The sequence below is a fragment of the Diabrotica undecimpunctata genome, chromosome 2, assembly GCF_040954645.1.
Source record: "Diabrotica undecimpunctata isolate CICGRU chromosome 2, icDiaUnde3, whole genome shotgun sequence".
NCBI lineage: Eukaryota > Metazoa > Arthropoda > Insecta > Coleoptera > Chrysomelidae > Diabrotica > Diabrotica undecimpunctata.
Genome location: NC_092804.1, coordinates 170,291,265 through 170,310,177, shown reverse-complemented (window position 1 = coordinate 170,310,177; position 18,913 = coordinate 170,291,265). Strand labels below are relative to the sequence as shown.

At 32.6% G+C, this 18,913-nt stretch overlaps 1 protein-coding gene and 1 long non-coding RNA gene across 5 annotated transcripts in view; one reads left to right on the top strand and one right to left on the bottom strand.

The window, feature by feature from the left end:
- LOC140435197 (uncharacterized) overlaps positions 1 to 14,338 on the top strand; it is a 28,382-nt gene extending 14,044 nt beyond the window's left edge. Inside the window, exon 3 of one of the 4 annotated variants that reach the window (XM_072523979.1) lies at positions 13,569 to 14,338. In XM_072523979.1, the coding sequence (XP_072380080.1) occupies positions 13,569 to 14,338 (770 nt within the window). The other 3 variants (XM_072523977.1, XM_072523980.1, XM_072523978.1) reach the window with 3 other exon arrangements.
- On the bottom strand, positions 10,680 to 14,251 carry LOC140435199 (uncharacterized). Its single transcript, XR_011950120.1, has 3 exons — positions 14,163 to 14,251; positions 11,270 to 11,353; positions 10,680 to 10,765 (listed from the first exon to the last, which is right to left on the bottom strand). It is a non-coding gene; the product is annotated as an uncharacterized lncRNA (long non-coding RNA).
- Positions 14,339 to 18,913: the final 4,575 nt, after the last annotated feature.

The window sequence follows — 18,913 nt, the reverse complement described above, 5'->3', positions numbered from 1 at the left end:
TTAAGGGTTGCCGTCAAGACCATAAACCATTGGGGTACGGATGTAGTTAAAATCAATAAGTTTTTTTGAAAAATACGAGTTTTGAATTAACTTGTTTAGTTACATATACTTTAAAAAAAGATTCCATGAAATTAAAAACTCTTAACACTAATAATAAGAAAATAGAAAGCATAAATTTTGTAAAAGTGGTAACTTAGTTGGGATTGTTCCCAATATCTTTAAAAATGCCTTTCTTTTCCCATCTCCATTCCTCTCCGTCTACAATAATCTTTTTAAAACATACTTTTACAGTTTTACCATTTTCCCCGAGTTCTTTACATTTTTCGGATATGTCTTTTCTCTTTCTTTGCTTTTTAGATCATATTTATGAATACCTTTTCACCCTTTAGCTGTTTTAGTCGACTCTTTTTTTGCATAATTTTATTTTTTTTTCCTACTGTTCTTTTATTCGTAGCAAACAAGTTTTCTGCCCTAGTTTTATTGCTTTTTTTATATTTACTTCTTCCTTCAGGTGTATTTTTATGAAATATATCATATCTTCTTTTATTTTCTCTTCATCTTTAGTCTGTTTCCATCTTTCACGAGCAGTAGGACTGCCGAGGGAGTTATTTCCACCTCAACGGTTCAGAGAAATCACTCCTATCAATCCTGTCTATTCAATAGTTTTATTCTTTTATATTAATTATCTGTTAATATTTAATTTTGTTTTAATTTATTCTATTTTATCCGACTTTCTATACACATAGGCAACGTCGCAATTGGTTTTTGACAGTTTCGTTTGCTGGAAGGTGACGTCAGATATCGACGCTATTAACGTGACGTTTGTAATAACCCATGTTTTTGTTATTTTTCTGCTGGGATTCAACAATTTCACAATTTATTCGGTCTGCTCGCCACTACTACTCTCCATTCAACTTATCTATCACCTCTGCCGAATTATTTTCCGTTATAAGACTCCGTTTTTGAAGGTGTTTGTAGACGGGAAACAAAACTTAGTTTCTTTCACCCATGCAAGGTTGCCCTACCGTCACACCCCTATATTTCAATTAATAAGTGCGTGGGAAGAAACATATATGGCTTTTTAATTGCCTATTTGTCTTATTTATAAAATTCTTATTATAGTTTTCAAAAACCGTCCTACAGTTTGAAATCTTTTCTACGAACAACACCAACTGATTTTTTAAAACCAAACCTGATGTTCTTAATTTTGAATAAATCAGTTGATCGGGTGGTAGGAGTGTAACGTTTGACCAAAATATGAGACAAATCGAACTTCCCATTCGAAAGTTATTACGAATAGAGTTTTCAGTCAAAAGTCACAACTCGCCCTGTATATTATTAAATAATGCTAGCAGACATTTTTTAATGGTCATTTGTTATTCCCCATAAGGGCCTCCATACGAGGTAGGAAAATGTATAGTTCCTCATGACTTACCTTGTATATGTTTTTATTCGGACTTTGCACAATACGCTTTCTATATCTGTCGATGTTAGTGCCCTTACATCCAAAATTTGGGAAGGGAATAGCTCTCCACTCGAAAATATACTTGATCTATGTATGGAACAGTTTTGCTTAATTTGATTACTCTCAGAAGATTCTTGATGCTTCTGTTCTCTGGAAGGTTTTAAAATGTCTGTTTTAAATTTCTGTATAATATATATATGTAGTTTTATATAAGTTTTCCAAGTCGCACCACTTGTCAGTTTCAACGTCAACAACTTTTTATTAGTTGGTTTTTATTTCAGGTTTTCTGGAGAAGAATAAAATGAAAATATTAAAAACTTTGCCAGAATTTACACGTAATAAGGAACGATGTCTAAGTCAGCTCACTGAAGAACTTTTTTGTGCAATTTGTAACAAGCAGTTTTCTTGGAAGGACGACTTAAAAAAACATCTTCAGGGGCATATTAAACCGTTTCCATGTCATATTTGTTTAAAGTCGTTTTCTCGTAATAGTTGTTTGCAAGTACATCTGAGGTTACACTCTGAAAAAAAATCTTATCAGTGTGAAATTTGTTTCAAGTTGTTTTCTCGACCAAGTTCTATGGAAAAACATAGAAGATTGCATACTGGAGAAAAAACTCATGAATGTGCAATTTGTTACAAATCATTTTCCCATCTACACAATTTAAAGCAACATATGAGAGTGCACACTGGTGAGAAACCATATCACTGTGAAGTTTGTTTGAAATCGTTTTCTACAAAGGAGTCTTTGAAATTACATACTAGAACGCACACTGGAGAAAAACCATATCAGTGTGAAATTTGTTTAAAGTCGTTTTCTCAATCAAGGGAGATGAAAGACCATATGACCACGCACACTGGGGAAAAACCGTATGAATGTGAAATTTGTTTCAAGTCGTTTTCCCGACCAGATTATGTGAAAAAACATATGAGATCACACACTGGGGAAAAACCTTATCAATGTGAAATTTGTTTTAAATCATTTTCCCAACCAAACACTCTAAAGCAACATACAAGAGTGCATACTGGTGAAAAACCTTATCAGTGTGATATTTGTTTTAAGTCGTTTTCTCTACCAGGTTCTATGAGAGACCATATGAAATTACACACTGGGGAAAAAACTCATGAACATCAATGTGAAATTTGTTTTAAATCATTTTCTAAATTACGTAATTTAAATGAACATATGAAAGTGCATACTGGCGAGAAACCTTATCAATGTGAAATTTGTTTTAAATCATTTTCCTATCTACAAAATTTAAATGAGCATATGAGAGTGCACACTGGTGAGAAACCGTATCAGTGTGAAATTTGTTTGAAATGGTTTTCTGCAAAGGGAACTTTGAAATCACATACTAGAATGCACACTGGAGAAAAACCATATCAGTGTGAAATTTGTTTTAAATCATTTTCCCGACCAAACATTCTAAAGAAACATACTACAAGGGTGCATACTGGTGAGAAACCTTATCAATGTGAAATTTGTTTGAAGTCGTTTTCTGTAAAGGGTGCTTTGAAATCACATACTAGAACACACACTGGAGTAACACATTTTCAATGAAAAATTCATTCATGAGTCATTTCTACGACCAGATTATTTAGACAAACATATGAGATTGAACGCTAAAATAGAACCTTCCTAATGTTTTATTTACTCCCAAGTACGACAAATTCGAGAAAAATACTTCAGAATATTAGATATGTTCTAAAGAAATTTGTTGAGTACACTGAATGAGAGTAGTCTGTGTTAAAGAAAGTATTGGAGTCGCTTGCGTAGAACTAAGAAATAACATAAAACAAATTAAAAAATTGTCGTTTACTTATCTTAAAATAGGATTATTTGACTCTTTTATAACAAACATTTATGTCAAATTTACCCGTTAATCTCTAAATACATTCTAAATATTATTTTTAAAGTCTATTTGTTCGCAACTGGCAGCCCATTGCAACTACCAATCTTCAAATAAAGGTTAAGAATTTCCATCAAAGCCATAAATCATTGCCGTCTTATAAAAAGCCGTGTGAAATTGTCACACAATTGTCAACAATTGTTGAAATTTTACTGGTCACTTTAATGCATTCAAAAACTTTGGTTTTACGATCACAGCGTGGTACTGATGGCAAACTCTTTGCAGAATACCTAAAACAAAAGTGTAACAAATACAAAATTGTTTTTAATCCCACGATATCATAAGTCGCAAACTAAAAGAGTTCTTCCAAACACCCATCGATATTAGTTATAGATTATACTAGTGATGGGGTTCTCAAATAACAAGAATCAACGAGTATTCGATTCCTGAAAGTCCTTGAGACCAGTGCTTAAACCAAAGTATTCGAATACTGGCTGAGGAAGCCGTCGCTATATTATTAAGGTATTCGATCTGGGTAACTCGGATGTCAGCAGTTTTTTAAACGTGTTTGCTGATTACCAATATAAGCGGATAAGTTAGTTTTATAAACAAATCTTTTTGAAGGTCAAATAATATATGTAATGATTATTTGGGATACAAAAAAAACCGCAATACGATGTTGCCATCAAAATGTCAATTTTATCAGGGCATGAGCCCTGATATAAGGCATGGGTTTGTATTGTTGTTTCTGTGTGAACAGGATGGACTCTTTGAAAAATAATATCTAAAACTACATTTCAACAGGAGAGAAAATTATTTTGAGTGATTTCAGTTTGACTACTTTTCCTGCTGTTTGCAGATCAGTGAAGATTTGCATTTGTAATGAGCTGCCAGTTGAAAACAAATAAAATATAGGTGAAATCAAATCTCAATATTGTTAAATAGCTAATATTCATCAAATCAGTTGTAGATACCATAACAGGATATTCTTTTATGGGTTACATATATTTATAATGTTTAAAACTAATCTTTTTCTTGACTTACGGTTTTTGTTTCTACAGGTAGAGTTATGAATTTTGTATACAAAACAATTAAACTAAACTTTCACTTCAGTTGGATAAAATTTGTTAAACAACAGAATTTATAATTTTTCAAATAAAATTTATACAGTGTTTTCTATTCATTTTTACTATCATCGCCTTCCTCTTAGCTTTCCGATTCAGAATAATTTATCTATCTATCTATTAGCCTTGAAACATCCAATATTGGACATAGGCCAGATAGGTACCCTTCTCTCCTCCATCTTTCTTTATTTCGAGCCGGGTGCATTTAATACTTAGGTGCGATTATCACTGAGAATTGCGACAAACCCAAAGAAACAGATAAAAGGTTATTGAAAGGGACTGACAATATTATTAAAGTTACTATTTTTACTGAGAATGAGCCACAATTTTACTTTAAAATAAGTTTATTTTTGACGTTTCGATTTGCCCTTCGGAAATCTTGTCGCAACGACAAGAGACATCCCAGCCCAGGGGCAAAGGCGAGTAGAATTTACTCGCGAACATCTGGATTGGGACGACTATCAATGGAGACAGGTATTATTCTCTGACGAAAGTACTTTCTGCCTATACGGCAATGACAAGAGGCGTCGAGTCTATAGAAGGCCAGAGAGTGATTTGCTCAATGTTGTATACGAGAAATTGTGTCATATCGAGGCGGTTCTTGTATGTTTTGGGCAGGCATTTCTATGAACGGGAAAACCGAGTTGGTTTTCGTGCCTGGTGGAGGACGTGTAGGAGGTTTAACGGCGTATCGTTATATCAGAGATATTTTGGAAGAACATGTGGTTCCATATGCAGGTTTTATTGATGATGCCTCTATTTTAATGCACGATACCATATCACACGAGTCACCACTGAGATCGGTATACCTACAGTTCAATCAAATTACATATTCCCAACCGTAAACAATTGAACGTGAAAGCCAAACAGTGTCGTACTGAGGTGTATTGTTAAAAATATTTACTTCTTGAAACTAAAAATGTAAGAATTACTGAAAGTTTAACTGTTAGTAAAATTGAATATTCTATTGAAGAAAAATATGCTATAGTCGGACAATTTTCAATTAAAGGTGACTAATCTACAAATTGAACTAAACGGTAGCGGCAACCATGTAAAATGTCAACAGTAAATTCTTACCGGGGTCATTTTTATTGTGTATGCTTCGCGCATGTAAATAAGTGAAAAAGTAAGATAATTCCCATAAAATTTGCCCCCGTAACAATATAAATTGGTGCGATTCACTAGTGTATAGTGAGACAAGTTCATTGAATAGTTTGAAACATCGGTAAACTTATCAATATTTTGCTGGTCTATACATATTTACGTTCTTAGAAAGAATGGGAATGAGAGAAATATGATATTTTAGTTTATTCGTTCCACATTATGCACATGTGCATAGGCGTAGTGTGTTCTATTTCTTGGGAATATATTTATTAAATATACTTAATTATTAACTTTTATATAGTTTTGAGGTAAGTAAAGTAAATTTGAGGCAAGGTTAATGGGTATTAACCCATTAACGGCCGCTCAATATACAAAGAGAAATTTGTAATTTATTAGATTGGATTAAAAGCTCATTTTCAAGGAAAACAGTACAATTTTTAGTAAAGGAACGTATTGTATCTTAAATGTAAATTAAATTTTAAGGTGAAAATTTTCGAAACATTCGGGGTGTAGTTGCATTATACACCTTTTACATAAATAAATAGTATTACTTTTGCATATCCTACATTCTTGCACTATCGTTTCTTTTTGTACTGTGGCCAATATTGACGAATCTGGTTTCATCTGGTAAAGCAAATTTAGATTGACGTCTATGTACTAAGTTTGACACTGATGTAGCGGTTTCTTCACTATTATAAATATAAATCTATGTCGGCTCATGCTTTCTTTTATAATGTGCACTTCTTTATCCTCATCCTTTGACCCATGCATATCAACTTGAAGCAGAGTGTGAACGAGATAATATTGTTAAGTCGTTATTAATTGTAATTTATTGTTCTTATTTTAATTTACTAAAACACGATAATTTATATCAATTTATTAAACCACTGTACAACAATTTATTTGACTAATTACATAATTTATCTATCGGACGTTACAATATGAGCTTCTTTTTTGACTGACTGTTTTCTCCAAAAAATCCTGTTATATACTCAATACCGTTAGACTAGAAAATTCGATGGCCTTCTGGACTAGACCGAGCGGCGAATTGGTCTCAAAACTGGTATGTTTACATTGGCTCGTCTCCAGAAAGTTCGAATTGTTTTTATAACGGAGGGGGGCCCATCGTGTGTCAGGTAGGCATTACCTAGAAAATACGTGAATGAATGAGAATATTAGTAATAAATATATTTACGGTTTTGGGTCAGAATTTATCGTAGCAATATACATATGCTAAACAATAATTTGTTTTAAATCTATGATATTCATTTCAAAATCGTGACGGGTATTCTGCGATGTATAAATATTTGTAAAATATAGAATGCTCTCAATTACTTTTTTATCAAAAAAGAGTGAAAAAACTTCAATATATGACTTGCCTCCATAGTTGGCTTTTATATTGTCTAAATATCTGTCAGACTGATGTTGAATTACTACTGAGCACGAAGGAATATCTGTTGTTACAACTTGAGATAAATTTGGATTTACTATTTTTGCCTGGTTTTTTCTTTGCATGTTTTATCTGTGGTTCAGAGGAATATCATAATCAGAATCGTCAGAATTCCCAATCACTTGTATTTCATATGTACCTGCAATATCTGATTTTATTGATTATTCACAAATAATATTATCATCAATGTCTTCTATATCAGAAACTTTCTAATCTAATCTCGGCGGCAAATATACCACATTAAGTAAGTGAGCATTTTCACAATCTGAGTCTTCTTCTAACAACGCTATTAACTCTTTAGTAGTTTGTGCCATCTTCATTTCATATTTTGAGAATTTACTGAAATAAACAAATGCACTACTATATACACGTATTCACATAATAATAGTTTAGCTTACTTCATTTTAATTTATATGAACTTCATACCATATTTTTATATTTATATAAACAAATAAACACAAGGAACTTTAAATTAAGAAAAATAAATACAACGTTTACAGCACACAGCAATTATATAAATAGAGAATGATGTGTAATGACGAGATCGTATGTTAAAATTTCAGATTGTTTAGTCTAATGAAAAAAATTATTATTTTCCAAAGTTTTCTGTTTTTTGAAGTTCTCTATGAGGTACTCTCTAATAAGAATAAAAATTTACTTTAATTTTTTAGACAACTATAAGATACCTGTCAAAAGGCACATGATAATTTAATAATTATATTGGTCTTAGATTTAATTTTTACGTAATTACTTGTGTGTTTAAATAAATAATTAAATCAGTTCAAATCAAGTTAAAACGAAACAAATATAACGTTTATATCAGACAGCAATTCTATAAATAGAGAATGAAGTGCAACGGCGAGATCGTATGTTGAAATTTCTACTAAAATGAAAATGAAAAAATAAGTATTTTGCGAGGATTTTTGTTTTGTGAAGTACTGCATTAGGTACTCTATAATAACAATAAAATTTTACTTTATTTTGTTAGACAACTATAAGATACCTCTTAAAAGACACATGATAATTTAATAATTATATCGGTCTTAGATTTAATTTTTACTTAATTATGTGTTTAAATAAATAATTAAAAATTTTTTTGGTACGCCTCTGCAAAATTGATAAGTGGAATATGATTTCGTTGAAAAGTTATCGTTAAGGGCTTCGTTAGGTGCGATGTTGCCAAGTAATCACCTTCAATTAAAAATTGTTTTAGTTTTCTATATTTGGTTTTTATTTTAGGTTTTGTGGAGGGGAATAAAATGGAAGTAATAAAAACTTCGCCAGAACTTGCATTTAATAAAGAACAATATTTGGGTCAGTTCACTGAAGAATTCTTATGTGAAATTTGTTACAAGCAGTTTTCTCTGATGAAAGATTTACAAAAACACGTTAAAGTGCATAATAAACCCTATTCGTGCCATATTTGTTTTAAGATGTTCTCCCGTAAGGGTAGTTTGAGAATACATATGAGAACGCACGATGGAAAAAAACCTTATCAATGTGAGATTTGTTTAAAGACGTTTTCTCAATCATGGGAGGTGGAAAACCATATGCCCACGCATACTGGGAAAAAACCTTATCAATGTGAAATTTGTTTTAAGTCGTTTTCTCGTCCAAATAATCTGAGAAATCATAGAAAGTTGCACACTGGAGAGAAACCTTATCAATGTAGAACATGTTTTAAATCATTTATCCGTTTAGACGATCTAAAAAAACATATAAGAATACATACTGGTGAAAAACCTTACAATTGTGAAATTTGCTTTAAATCATTTACCCAATCAAACAATCTAAATAATCATATGGGAGTGCATACTGGTGAGAAACCTTATCTGTGTGAAATTTGTTCGAAGTCGTTTACCACAAAAACTTTATTGAAATCACATACTAAAACGCACACCAGGCCCCTTCCGTCCTCTAAGGGGCAGCCCTAGCACACTTTTTGCAGCGGTCAGGTGAGGTCGCAACTGCGCGTCGCTTACGGGGAACGCCCTAGCCTCTAAACTGCTTTCTATATTCATTCTTTACATGGTTTTAGCAAGGTTTTTACTTCCATATGCCCTTCCTGGCACAACCCTTTCCTTTTATCCGGGCTTTGGACGGGCAATGATAGTTACAGAGCTACTCTATTCATCCATCAACTACCAGAGATGGAGTTAAATTGGCGAAGTTAAATCTACAGACTACGATACAGATTTGCAATAGTAGAAAAAAAAGTAAATATGATTATCTCTATCCAGAAAACGGATTCTATGACAATAAGAGGAGAACCAAAAGATATGCAATTTATAATAAAAGTATAGAGCAAGTCATGTCATTTAAGTATCTAGGCGCTAATATTACAAGAAATGGAAATCTAAAACAAGAAATGCAAACACTTCAGGATTTCTCCGTGATGTAATATGGTTGAACAAATATATGAGCATCGAAAGCAAAACCCGAATTCACAAAACTTGTACTTACACCACAGAAACATGAGCAGAAACAACTACTGCTAAGACGGACAGAAATGAAACCCTAAGATAAATTAATGGCAAAGCACTTAAAGAGAAAGAGAGAGAGTGGGGAGCAGCGGTATCAGGACTCTGTGTAACATCCAAGACGTTGTAAATTAGTCTAGACTCTAGAAAAAGAGAAAATGGCGAGACAACTTTGATAGAATACATGATTATAGACTTATAAAGATTACAAAGGAAGATAAACCACCTAGAAGACCCTCCAAACGTTGGCTGGTACGAAATTTAGACATCGGTATCTTAATTAAGGCTACAACTTTGAAAAACAATACATTGCCTTAAAATAATAATAAGAACGGTCATCTAAAATCCCAGTTTCGAGAGTAACTGTTTCAACCGTGCAGTTTCAACTGCAAGGAAGAAGTTCACAGGTTAACATTGACTTGGTGTCGTGTTAAAATTCCAATGTCTCTGTTTTACTTTCTGAAAAGTTTTAGTGAAACCCTGAATTATCTGGGTGGAATTGCTACGTATCTTAAAATGTTAGAACGTCAATTGGTGATTTTAATACTTTATTGCTTGCTTTTTATAAGTAAGTTTGATCAACAACAAATTTTTATAGTTGGTTTTTATTTTAGGTTTTGTGGAGAGGAATAAAATGGAAATAATAAAAACTTCGCTAGAACTTACATTTAATAAAGAACAACATATGGGTCAGTTCACTGAAGAATTGATATGTAAAATTTGTTTCAAGTCGTTTTCGCACTCAAGTACTCTGAGAAATCATAGAAAATTGCACACTAGAGAGACACCTTATCAGTGTAGAATATGTTTTAAATCATTTATACAATCAGACCATCTAAAAAGACATATGAGAATACATACTGGTGAGAAGCCTTATCAATGTGAAGTTTGTATGAAGTCATTTAAAGATACATCTGATTTGAAATCACATAATAGAACGCACACTGGAGAACAACCGTACCAATGTAAATTTTGTTTTAAGAAATTTTCCCATTTATCTAGTTTAAAAAAACATCTGATCATGCACAGTGATGAGAAACCTTATAAATGTGAAATTTGTTTGAAGTCGTTTTCTCAGCCATGTAACCTTAAAAAACATATTAGATCGCACACTGGAGAGAAACCTTATCAATGTAAAACATGCCTGAAATCGTTTTCTCAATTAGCTCATGTACGAATACACATGAGAGTGCATACTGGTGAGAAACCTTATCAATGTAAAATTTGTTCGAAGTCGTTTACTGTAATAAGTGCTTTGAAAAATCATACCAGAACCCACACTGGGGAGAAACCTTATCAATGTGAAATTTGTTTTAAGTCGTTTTCGTACTCAAGTACTCTGAGAAATCATAGAAAATTGCACACTGGAGAGACACCTTATCAGTGTAGAATATGTTTTAAATCATTTATACAATCAGACCATCTAAAAAGACATATGAGAATACATACTGGTGAGAAGCCTTATCAATGTGAAGTTTGTATGAAGTCATTTAAAGATACATCTGATTTGAAATCACATAATAGAACGCACACTGGAGAACAACCGTACCAATGTAAATTTTGTTTTAAGAAATTTTCCCATTTATCTAGTTTAAAAAAACATCTGATCATGCACAGTGATGAGAAACCTTATAAATGTGAAATTTGTTTGAAGTTGTTTTCTCAGCCATGTAACCTTAAAAAACATATTAGATCGCACACTGGAGAGAAACCTTATCAATGTCAAACATGCCTGAAATCGTTTTCTCAATTAGCTCATGTACGAATACACATGAGAGTGCATACTGGTGAGAAACCTTATCAATGTAAAATTTGTTCGAAGTCGTTTACTGTAATAAGTGCTTTGAAAACTCATACCAGAACCCACACTGGGGAGAAACCTTATCAATGTGAAATTTGTTTTAAGTCGTTTTCTCTGTTAGGTTCTATGAAAAAACATAAGAAATTGCACACTGAAGATAAACTTTGTTAATGTGAAATTTGTTTTCCGGACCAGATAAGTGAAAAACTATATTTAAATTGTGTATTGAAGAAAAATCTTTTTAATAACGTTAAATTTGTATATACTTATTGTAATATCATGTAAAAATTTAATATAAATATAGAATTAGTTTTAGGATTTTTATTATAGCTTATATACGATGTAGGTAAAAGTTTATGGTCGGTATAGTAGAATTTAACAGGATATCTAACACAGATATAAAATCATATTTTCAGCGAATAGACAAAGATAACAATCATATTTCCCCTTGGTCTCCCCACCACATTCTTTATAAACTCCCATTAGTGAATACCAGACGATTATTTTCGATCCAGCTTATACGTAAGAAACGGCGGCAGGGTTGCCTTATTACATATTTGAATTCAAACATTGAATTGATTAAAAAAATTGGCGATCAGTAGCGTGGTTATATTGCCGCGCCACTGATCGCCGCAAATTGCTTATATTTGTTCAAAATTGGATGATGATATTAAAAATGAAACACTAATTGACACAAATACTGGTACAAAATTTCTTAAATCCATGAGAAATTTATAGATTTGCATTTTTATTTGACGAAATTGTAACCAAATTTCCAATAAAACAAGATAATTTTGGCAACATCGCCATTCGTTCGTTCTCTTCAATGGTAAACTGCTTACGAAACAGGCCGAACGCTATGCTATGTATTTCTTTTTGGAGGAAACCGTGTGACAAACCTTACAATTGTGAAATTTGCTTTAAATCATTTACCCAATCAAACAATCTAAATAATCATATGGGAGTGCATACTGGCGAGAAACCGTATCAATGTGAAATTTGTTTTAAATCGTTTCCGCGCTCAGATAATCTAAACAATCATATGAGAGTTGATACTGGTGAGAAACCTTATCTGTGTGAAATTTGTTCGAAGTCTACCACAAAAACTTCATTGAAATCACATACTAAAACGCACACCAGGCCCCTTCCGTCCTCTAAGGGGCAACCCTAGCTCACTTTTCGCAGCGGTCAGGTGAGGTCGCAACTGCGCGTCGCTTATGGGGAACGCCCTAGCCTCTAAACTGCTTTCTATATTCATTCTTTACATGGTTTTAGCAAGGTTTTTACTTCCACATATCCTTCCTGGCACAACCCTTTGCTTTTATCCGGGCTTTGGACGGGCAATGATAGTTACAGAGCTACTCTATTCATCCATCAACTACCAGAGACGGAGTTAAATTGGCGAAGTTAAATCTACAGACTACGATACAGATTTGCAATAGTAAAAAAAAAAGTAAATATGATTATCTCTATCCAGAAAACGGATTCTATGACAATACAGAGGAGAACCAAAAGATATGCAATTTATAATAAAAGTATAGAGCAAGTCATGTCATTTAAGTTTCTAGGCGCTAATGTTACAAGAAATAGAAATCTAAAACAAGAAATGCAAACACTTCAGGATTTCTCCGTGATGTAATATGGTTGAAAAAATATATGAGCATCGAAAGCAACACCCGAATTCACAAAACTTGTACTTACGCAACAGAAACATGAGCAGAAACAACTGCTGCTAAGACGGACAGAAATGAAATCCCTAAGATCAATTAATGGCAAAGCACTTAGAGAGAAAGAGAGAAAGTGGGGAGCAGCGGTACCAGGACTCTGTGTAACATCCAAGACGTTGTAAATTAGTCTAGACTCTAGAAAAAGAACATGGCGAGACAACTTTGATAGAATACATGATAATAGACTTATAAAGATTACAAAGGAAGATAAACCACCTAGAAGACCCTCCAAACGTTGGCTGGTACCAAAGTTAGACATCGGTATCTCATTAAGGCTACAACTTTGAAAAACAAACTTAAAATAATAATAAGAACGGTCATCTAAAATCCCAGTTTCGAGAGTAAGGAGCTTCAACTGCAAGGAAGAAGTTCACAGGTTAACATTGACTTGGTGTCATGTTAAAATTCCAATGTCTAAAGTTTTAGTGAAACCCTGAATTATCTGGGTGGAATTGTTACATATCTCAAAATGTTAGAACGTCAATTGGTCATTTTAATACTTTATTGCTTGCTTTTTATAAGTAAGTTTGATCAACAACAAATTTTTATAGTTGGTTTTTATTTTAGGTTTTGTAGAGAGGAATAAAATGGAAACAATAAAAACTTCGCTAGAACTTACATTTAATAAAGAACAACATATGGGTCAGTTCACTGAAGAATTCATATGTAAAATTTGTTTCAAGTCGTTTTCGCACTCAAGTACTCTGAGAAATCATAGAAAATTGCACACTAGAGAGACACCTTATCAGTGTAGAATATGTTTTACATCATATATACGATCAGACCATCTAAAAAGACATATGAGATTACATACTGGTGAGAAGCCTTATCAATGTGAAGTTTGTATGAAGTCATTTAAAGAAACATCTTATTTGAAATCACATAATAGAACGCACACTGGAGAACAACCGTACCAATGTAAATTTTGTTTTAAGACATTTTCCTATTTATCTGGTTTAAAAAAACATCTGATCATGCACAGTGGTGAGAAACCTTATAAATGTGAAATTTGTTTGAAGTCGTTTTCTCAGCCAGGTAACCTTACAAAACATATAAGATCGCACACTGGAGAGAAACCTTATCAATGTAAAACATGCCTGAAATCGTTTTCCGAATCATCTTCTGTACGAATACACATGAGAGTGCATACTGGTGAGAAACCTTATCAATGTAAAATTTGTTCGATGTCGTTTACTGTAATAAGTGCTTTGAAAAATCATACCAGAACCCACACTGGGGAGAAACCTTATCAATGTGAAATTTGTTTTACGTCGTTTTCTCTGTTAGGTTCTATGAAAAAACATAAGAAATTGCACACTGAAGATAAACTTTGTTAATGTGAAATTTGTTTTCCGGACCAGATAAGTGAAAAACTATATTTAAATTGTGTATTAAAGAAAAATTTTTTAATAACGTTAAATTTGTATATACTTATTGTAATATCATGTAAAAATTTAATATAAATATAGAATTAGTTTTAGGATTTTTATTATAGCTTTAGAATTTAACAGGATATCTAACACAGATATAAAATCATATTTTCAGCGAATAGACAAAGATAACAATCATATTTCCCCTTGGTCTCCCCACCACATTCTTTATAAACTCCCATTAGTGAATACCAGACGATTATTTTCAATCCAGCTTATACGTAAGAAACGGCGGCAGGGTTGCCTTATTACATATTTGATTTCAAACATTGAATTGATTAAAAAAATTGGCGATCAGTAGCGCGGTTATATTGCCGCGCCACTGATCGCCGCAAATTGCTTATATTTGTTCAAAATTGGATGATGATATTAAAAATGAAACACTAATTGACACAAATACTGGTACAAAATTTCTTAAATCCATGAGAAATTTACAGATTTGCATTTTTATTTGACGAAATTGTAACCAAATTTCCAATAAAACAAGTTAATTTTGGCAACATCGCCATTCGTTCGTTCTCTTCAATTGTAAACTGCTTACGAAACAGGCCGAACGCTATGCTATGTATTTCTTTTTGGAGGAAACCGTGTAAGTGTGAAGACTAAAAATTTGATATGCCGACTGTTTATACAACAGAAGAACGGGTACAAATAATAAAATGGTACTTTGGGGGCAATTCAGTACAAGAAACCATTAATTTATTTATTATGGCTTTTGAAAATAGGCCAATACCTATAGAAAAAACTGCATTGGCCATTATTTATCAATTTGAAAAGTTTGGCTGTATTAATGGCAGATGTAAAAAATGCTCCCCATCAGATCAACCTCGCGAAAAGAACATTTCTCAAGAACGAGAAATTAGAGAAATTCAAGTTTGAGATTGGCTAAACCGACGCCGTGTTCAAGTAAACAAATTGCCGATAAAGTTGATTTGAATGCAAAAACAGTGAAGAATATTATGAAAAGAAACAACTACCATTGTTATAAAGTGCAGACAACTCAAGAAATATTTCCTGATGATCAATTTAAACGGATGCAATTTTGTGAAATTATGATGGAGAGATGCCATGCAAATAATAATTTTTTTGAAAAATATTTTGTTTACAGATGAGTCCTCCTTCACGATTCACAAGAAACATAATCCATCCGTTGTACGTTATTGGTCTCAGGAGAATAAGCATTTTAGTGTGTCTGTGCTTACGCAGTATCCACAAAAGTTGAATGTTTGGACTGGAATTTTTGGAGATCATATTATTGGTCCTTTTTTCATTGAGGGCAATTTAATCGCAGTCAAATATCTTCAATTACTGCAAAATCGAATTATTCCTGCGTTTCAACGTCTTCAAATTAACTTCAACGAAATTTGGTTTCAACAAGACGACTGTCCTGCACATAATGCAAAAGCCGTTAGAGACTATTTAGCGTTAATTTTTGCTGAACGTGTCTTTAGTACAGACGGTACAATAAAATAGCCCCCTCGGTCACCCGACTTAGCTATTCTAGATTTTTATTTTTGGGGGATGCTAAAAACGAAATTGTACAGGCATGAGTTCAAGCGAGCCACCAACTTAGAGGAACTAAAGGAAAAGATAATCCAACTTAGCCAAAACATATCGGCAGATGAACTCAACGCCATGATAAATGCGTTGTATAAAAGATTTGGTTACTGTTCGTTACAATTTGGTGGTCTGTTTGAACATTTAATTACCTAAGAATTTGGTTTAGAATTTCTAATTGTTTGGAATTATTTTTAATTTAAACAGTAGTGTTGGAATTATTTTTTTTTTGATTTCATTTTTATGGAACAAATTTTATACTAATTTTATCTTTTTTTTTCATTTTTGTAGAACTAATTTTTATTTTCACACCTACTACCTCCAAAAAATCTAAACGAAAAAATGGTTTCAAAGATATTATTTGGAAAATACCAAATAATATCTTATTTTTAATTAAAATACGTAATTTTTCGTCCAGTTTAAATTTAATATAATACATCTACTCCTTCCTAATGCTTTACTAGTACTGTCTTTATTTATTATGCTTTATGAAAGACCAACCCACTAACCCATGCAATACGCATCACATACCAAACTAGTTCTGCTCGTTACCGCAGTATTAAAATAAAAATGTCGTTACTTTGACAACGCGGCGTTGCCATATAATTTTGTATGAAGATTTTTTATTGTGGCGTCATAATGCAGTTTATTATTTTTTATTGAGAATAAGGCACAATGTGACTTTAAAATGAGCTTATTCTGATGTTTAGATTTCCAATTCGGAAATCGTACTTAAAATACGAAACAATAAATTTTATTTATATAAAAAGATTTCCAAAGTGGAAATCTTTCTTTCTTTCTCCCCTTCCTTTTACCCTATCAGAGTGTCGGATTTGGGATAGCTATTTTAATTTCCATTTACCCACCTCTTCCTTTCTTTTCTGTTTCCTGCAAAGTGGAAATCAAAATGTTAAATTAAACTTATTGTAAAGTAAAATTGTGGCATATTCTCAATAAAAAACAGTAAGCTGCCATTTTAATCAATTCGTCCAAATTTGATTATCTTTTCGAACATTGTTCAAATGCTAAAAAGGCAACAGGTCAAATAAAACCAATAAGTTTGGCAACGTTGAACTTCCCCTCTTTTATTATTTCCACTAATGCATTTTCGACGATATAAAGGGCAGACCTAATATACCTCTCTCTTTTAACATGTGTTTCTCAATCCATCTCACGTAAGGTCCATGACCATAAACTTTTACCTACACTGTATAACCTGTGCACTACCTAGCGGATAAATAGTCCTTAAATAATGCAAATTTTACATGTTCATACATACCTGCTGGAAATCCTAAATCTTTCAGAGCAGCTTACACCATTTTGTACCCTCTGGAACCCATAATTTATTATCACTAAAATTATGTCCACAACGTAACAGCATAGTTCACGTGTTTATCGTGTTTACCCAACACAATAGTTGCACAGGTAGATAAATCGTCTTACTGAGGAGCCATTACGTACACAACTAGATAACTCAACTTATACAGTTGTACCATTCAGCGTTGCATTGCTCAGACATGTACCAACTTGTTGCAGCGGCTCACTAAGTCACAAATAATTGAGCTGGAAGTTGTCGAGTTGTAGCATTCAACACAGCAATTCGCGCAAGGTTTATTTAATGCCTGGTTGCACCAACAGATCTTAAGCTCCAGTTCCGCTTATAGCTAGGGTCGCCTTAACTCTCACTTACGTTGCACCATAATTTTCGATTCTCTTCTAAGCACGTTTTAACTGAGACTAATTTAAGATGAAATTCACGTGGCAACAATGTAACTTGTCAATTATTGGGCGACGAAAAGAGTCTTAAGATTTTTTTAAAGTTTATGTGCTAATTTAAATAAGTATATTTTTTTATTGCTCTGTCATACGTTAACAACAAAAAGTTATTAAGTATATGTTACAGTAAATGACCATTTACTTTTTTTGTACCTTTTTCTGGAAAAGAGTGTGGTAGTCGTTGACGTTTTCTTGCAAAAGTGCTACAAACAAACATTAAACACTGGCAAAGCTGTAATTTACTGAAATGTGTACTTAATGAGTTTTTCTTGTAATCAGACGATACATAGTTTTTTTTCTGAATTTAAATATTGATTATATCTTAAGTAGTATCTCTGCTTGTTTTATTTATTTTAGAGTGTAACAGATACAGGTGAAAATAAAAAAATGTGTATTTGTAATCCACAACACAACTGTCAATTTTTTGAGGTTAGAATGCCTTAAACTTAGACAGCAACTTAAGCTGAGAATAACGAGGACTTGAGATTAGGATCGGTTCAAGCTGAAAATTGAACTAAGACTCAATGGTGCAACGCGTATGTTTCGTAAGCTGAGCTAATGCACGTCTTAAGCTTAAGATATGTTGCTGCAACCAGGCATAAATATGGGATAACTCACAATCGTATTATTTCGATTTACCTAGTTGTAGTACCAAGATGACGATATGGCTTGGTAACGATCTTATGAAGTCTATCTCAAGAAACCAATTTCACAAATGCATACGATTACATTTTTTTGTATTAGATGTTGAACTTTTCACTTATTTTCAAAACTAATGAATAGTATTAGTATTTCATTGTTTTTAAAAGTTCGGTGTTCTACTGAACGCATGCTCAAAAACTATTTTTGTGGCATGCTTATTTACTTATTTAGATCTCACCTTCGCTTCAGATGCTAATTTAAATTTGTTTTTAATGTGTCAAATTGAGATATCAGGTAAAATTGATTGATAACTAATTAAAATATTATAAATATTTACCTATGGTACGTTATTCCTGGAGTTTTCTTCTACTGCGACTTTTGCAATCCAAATATGAACAGACCACCATTTTTTAAAGTCAAAACAATTCGGTTTTTAATTCAACTTTTTCACAAAAAACACAAAAATAAATGTTATGTTAAATATACAACTGGCACCAAAACATGGCA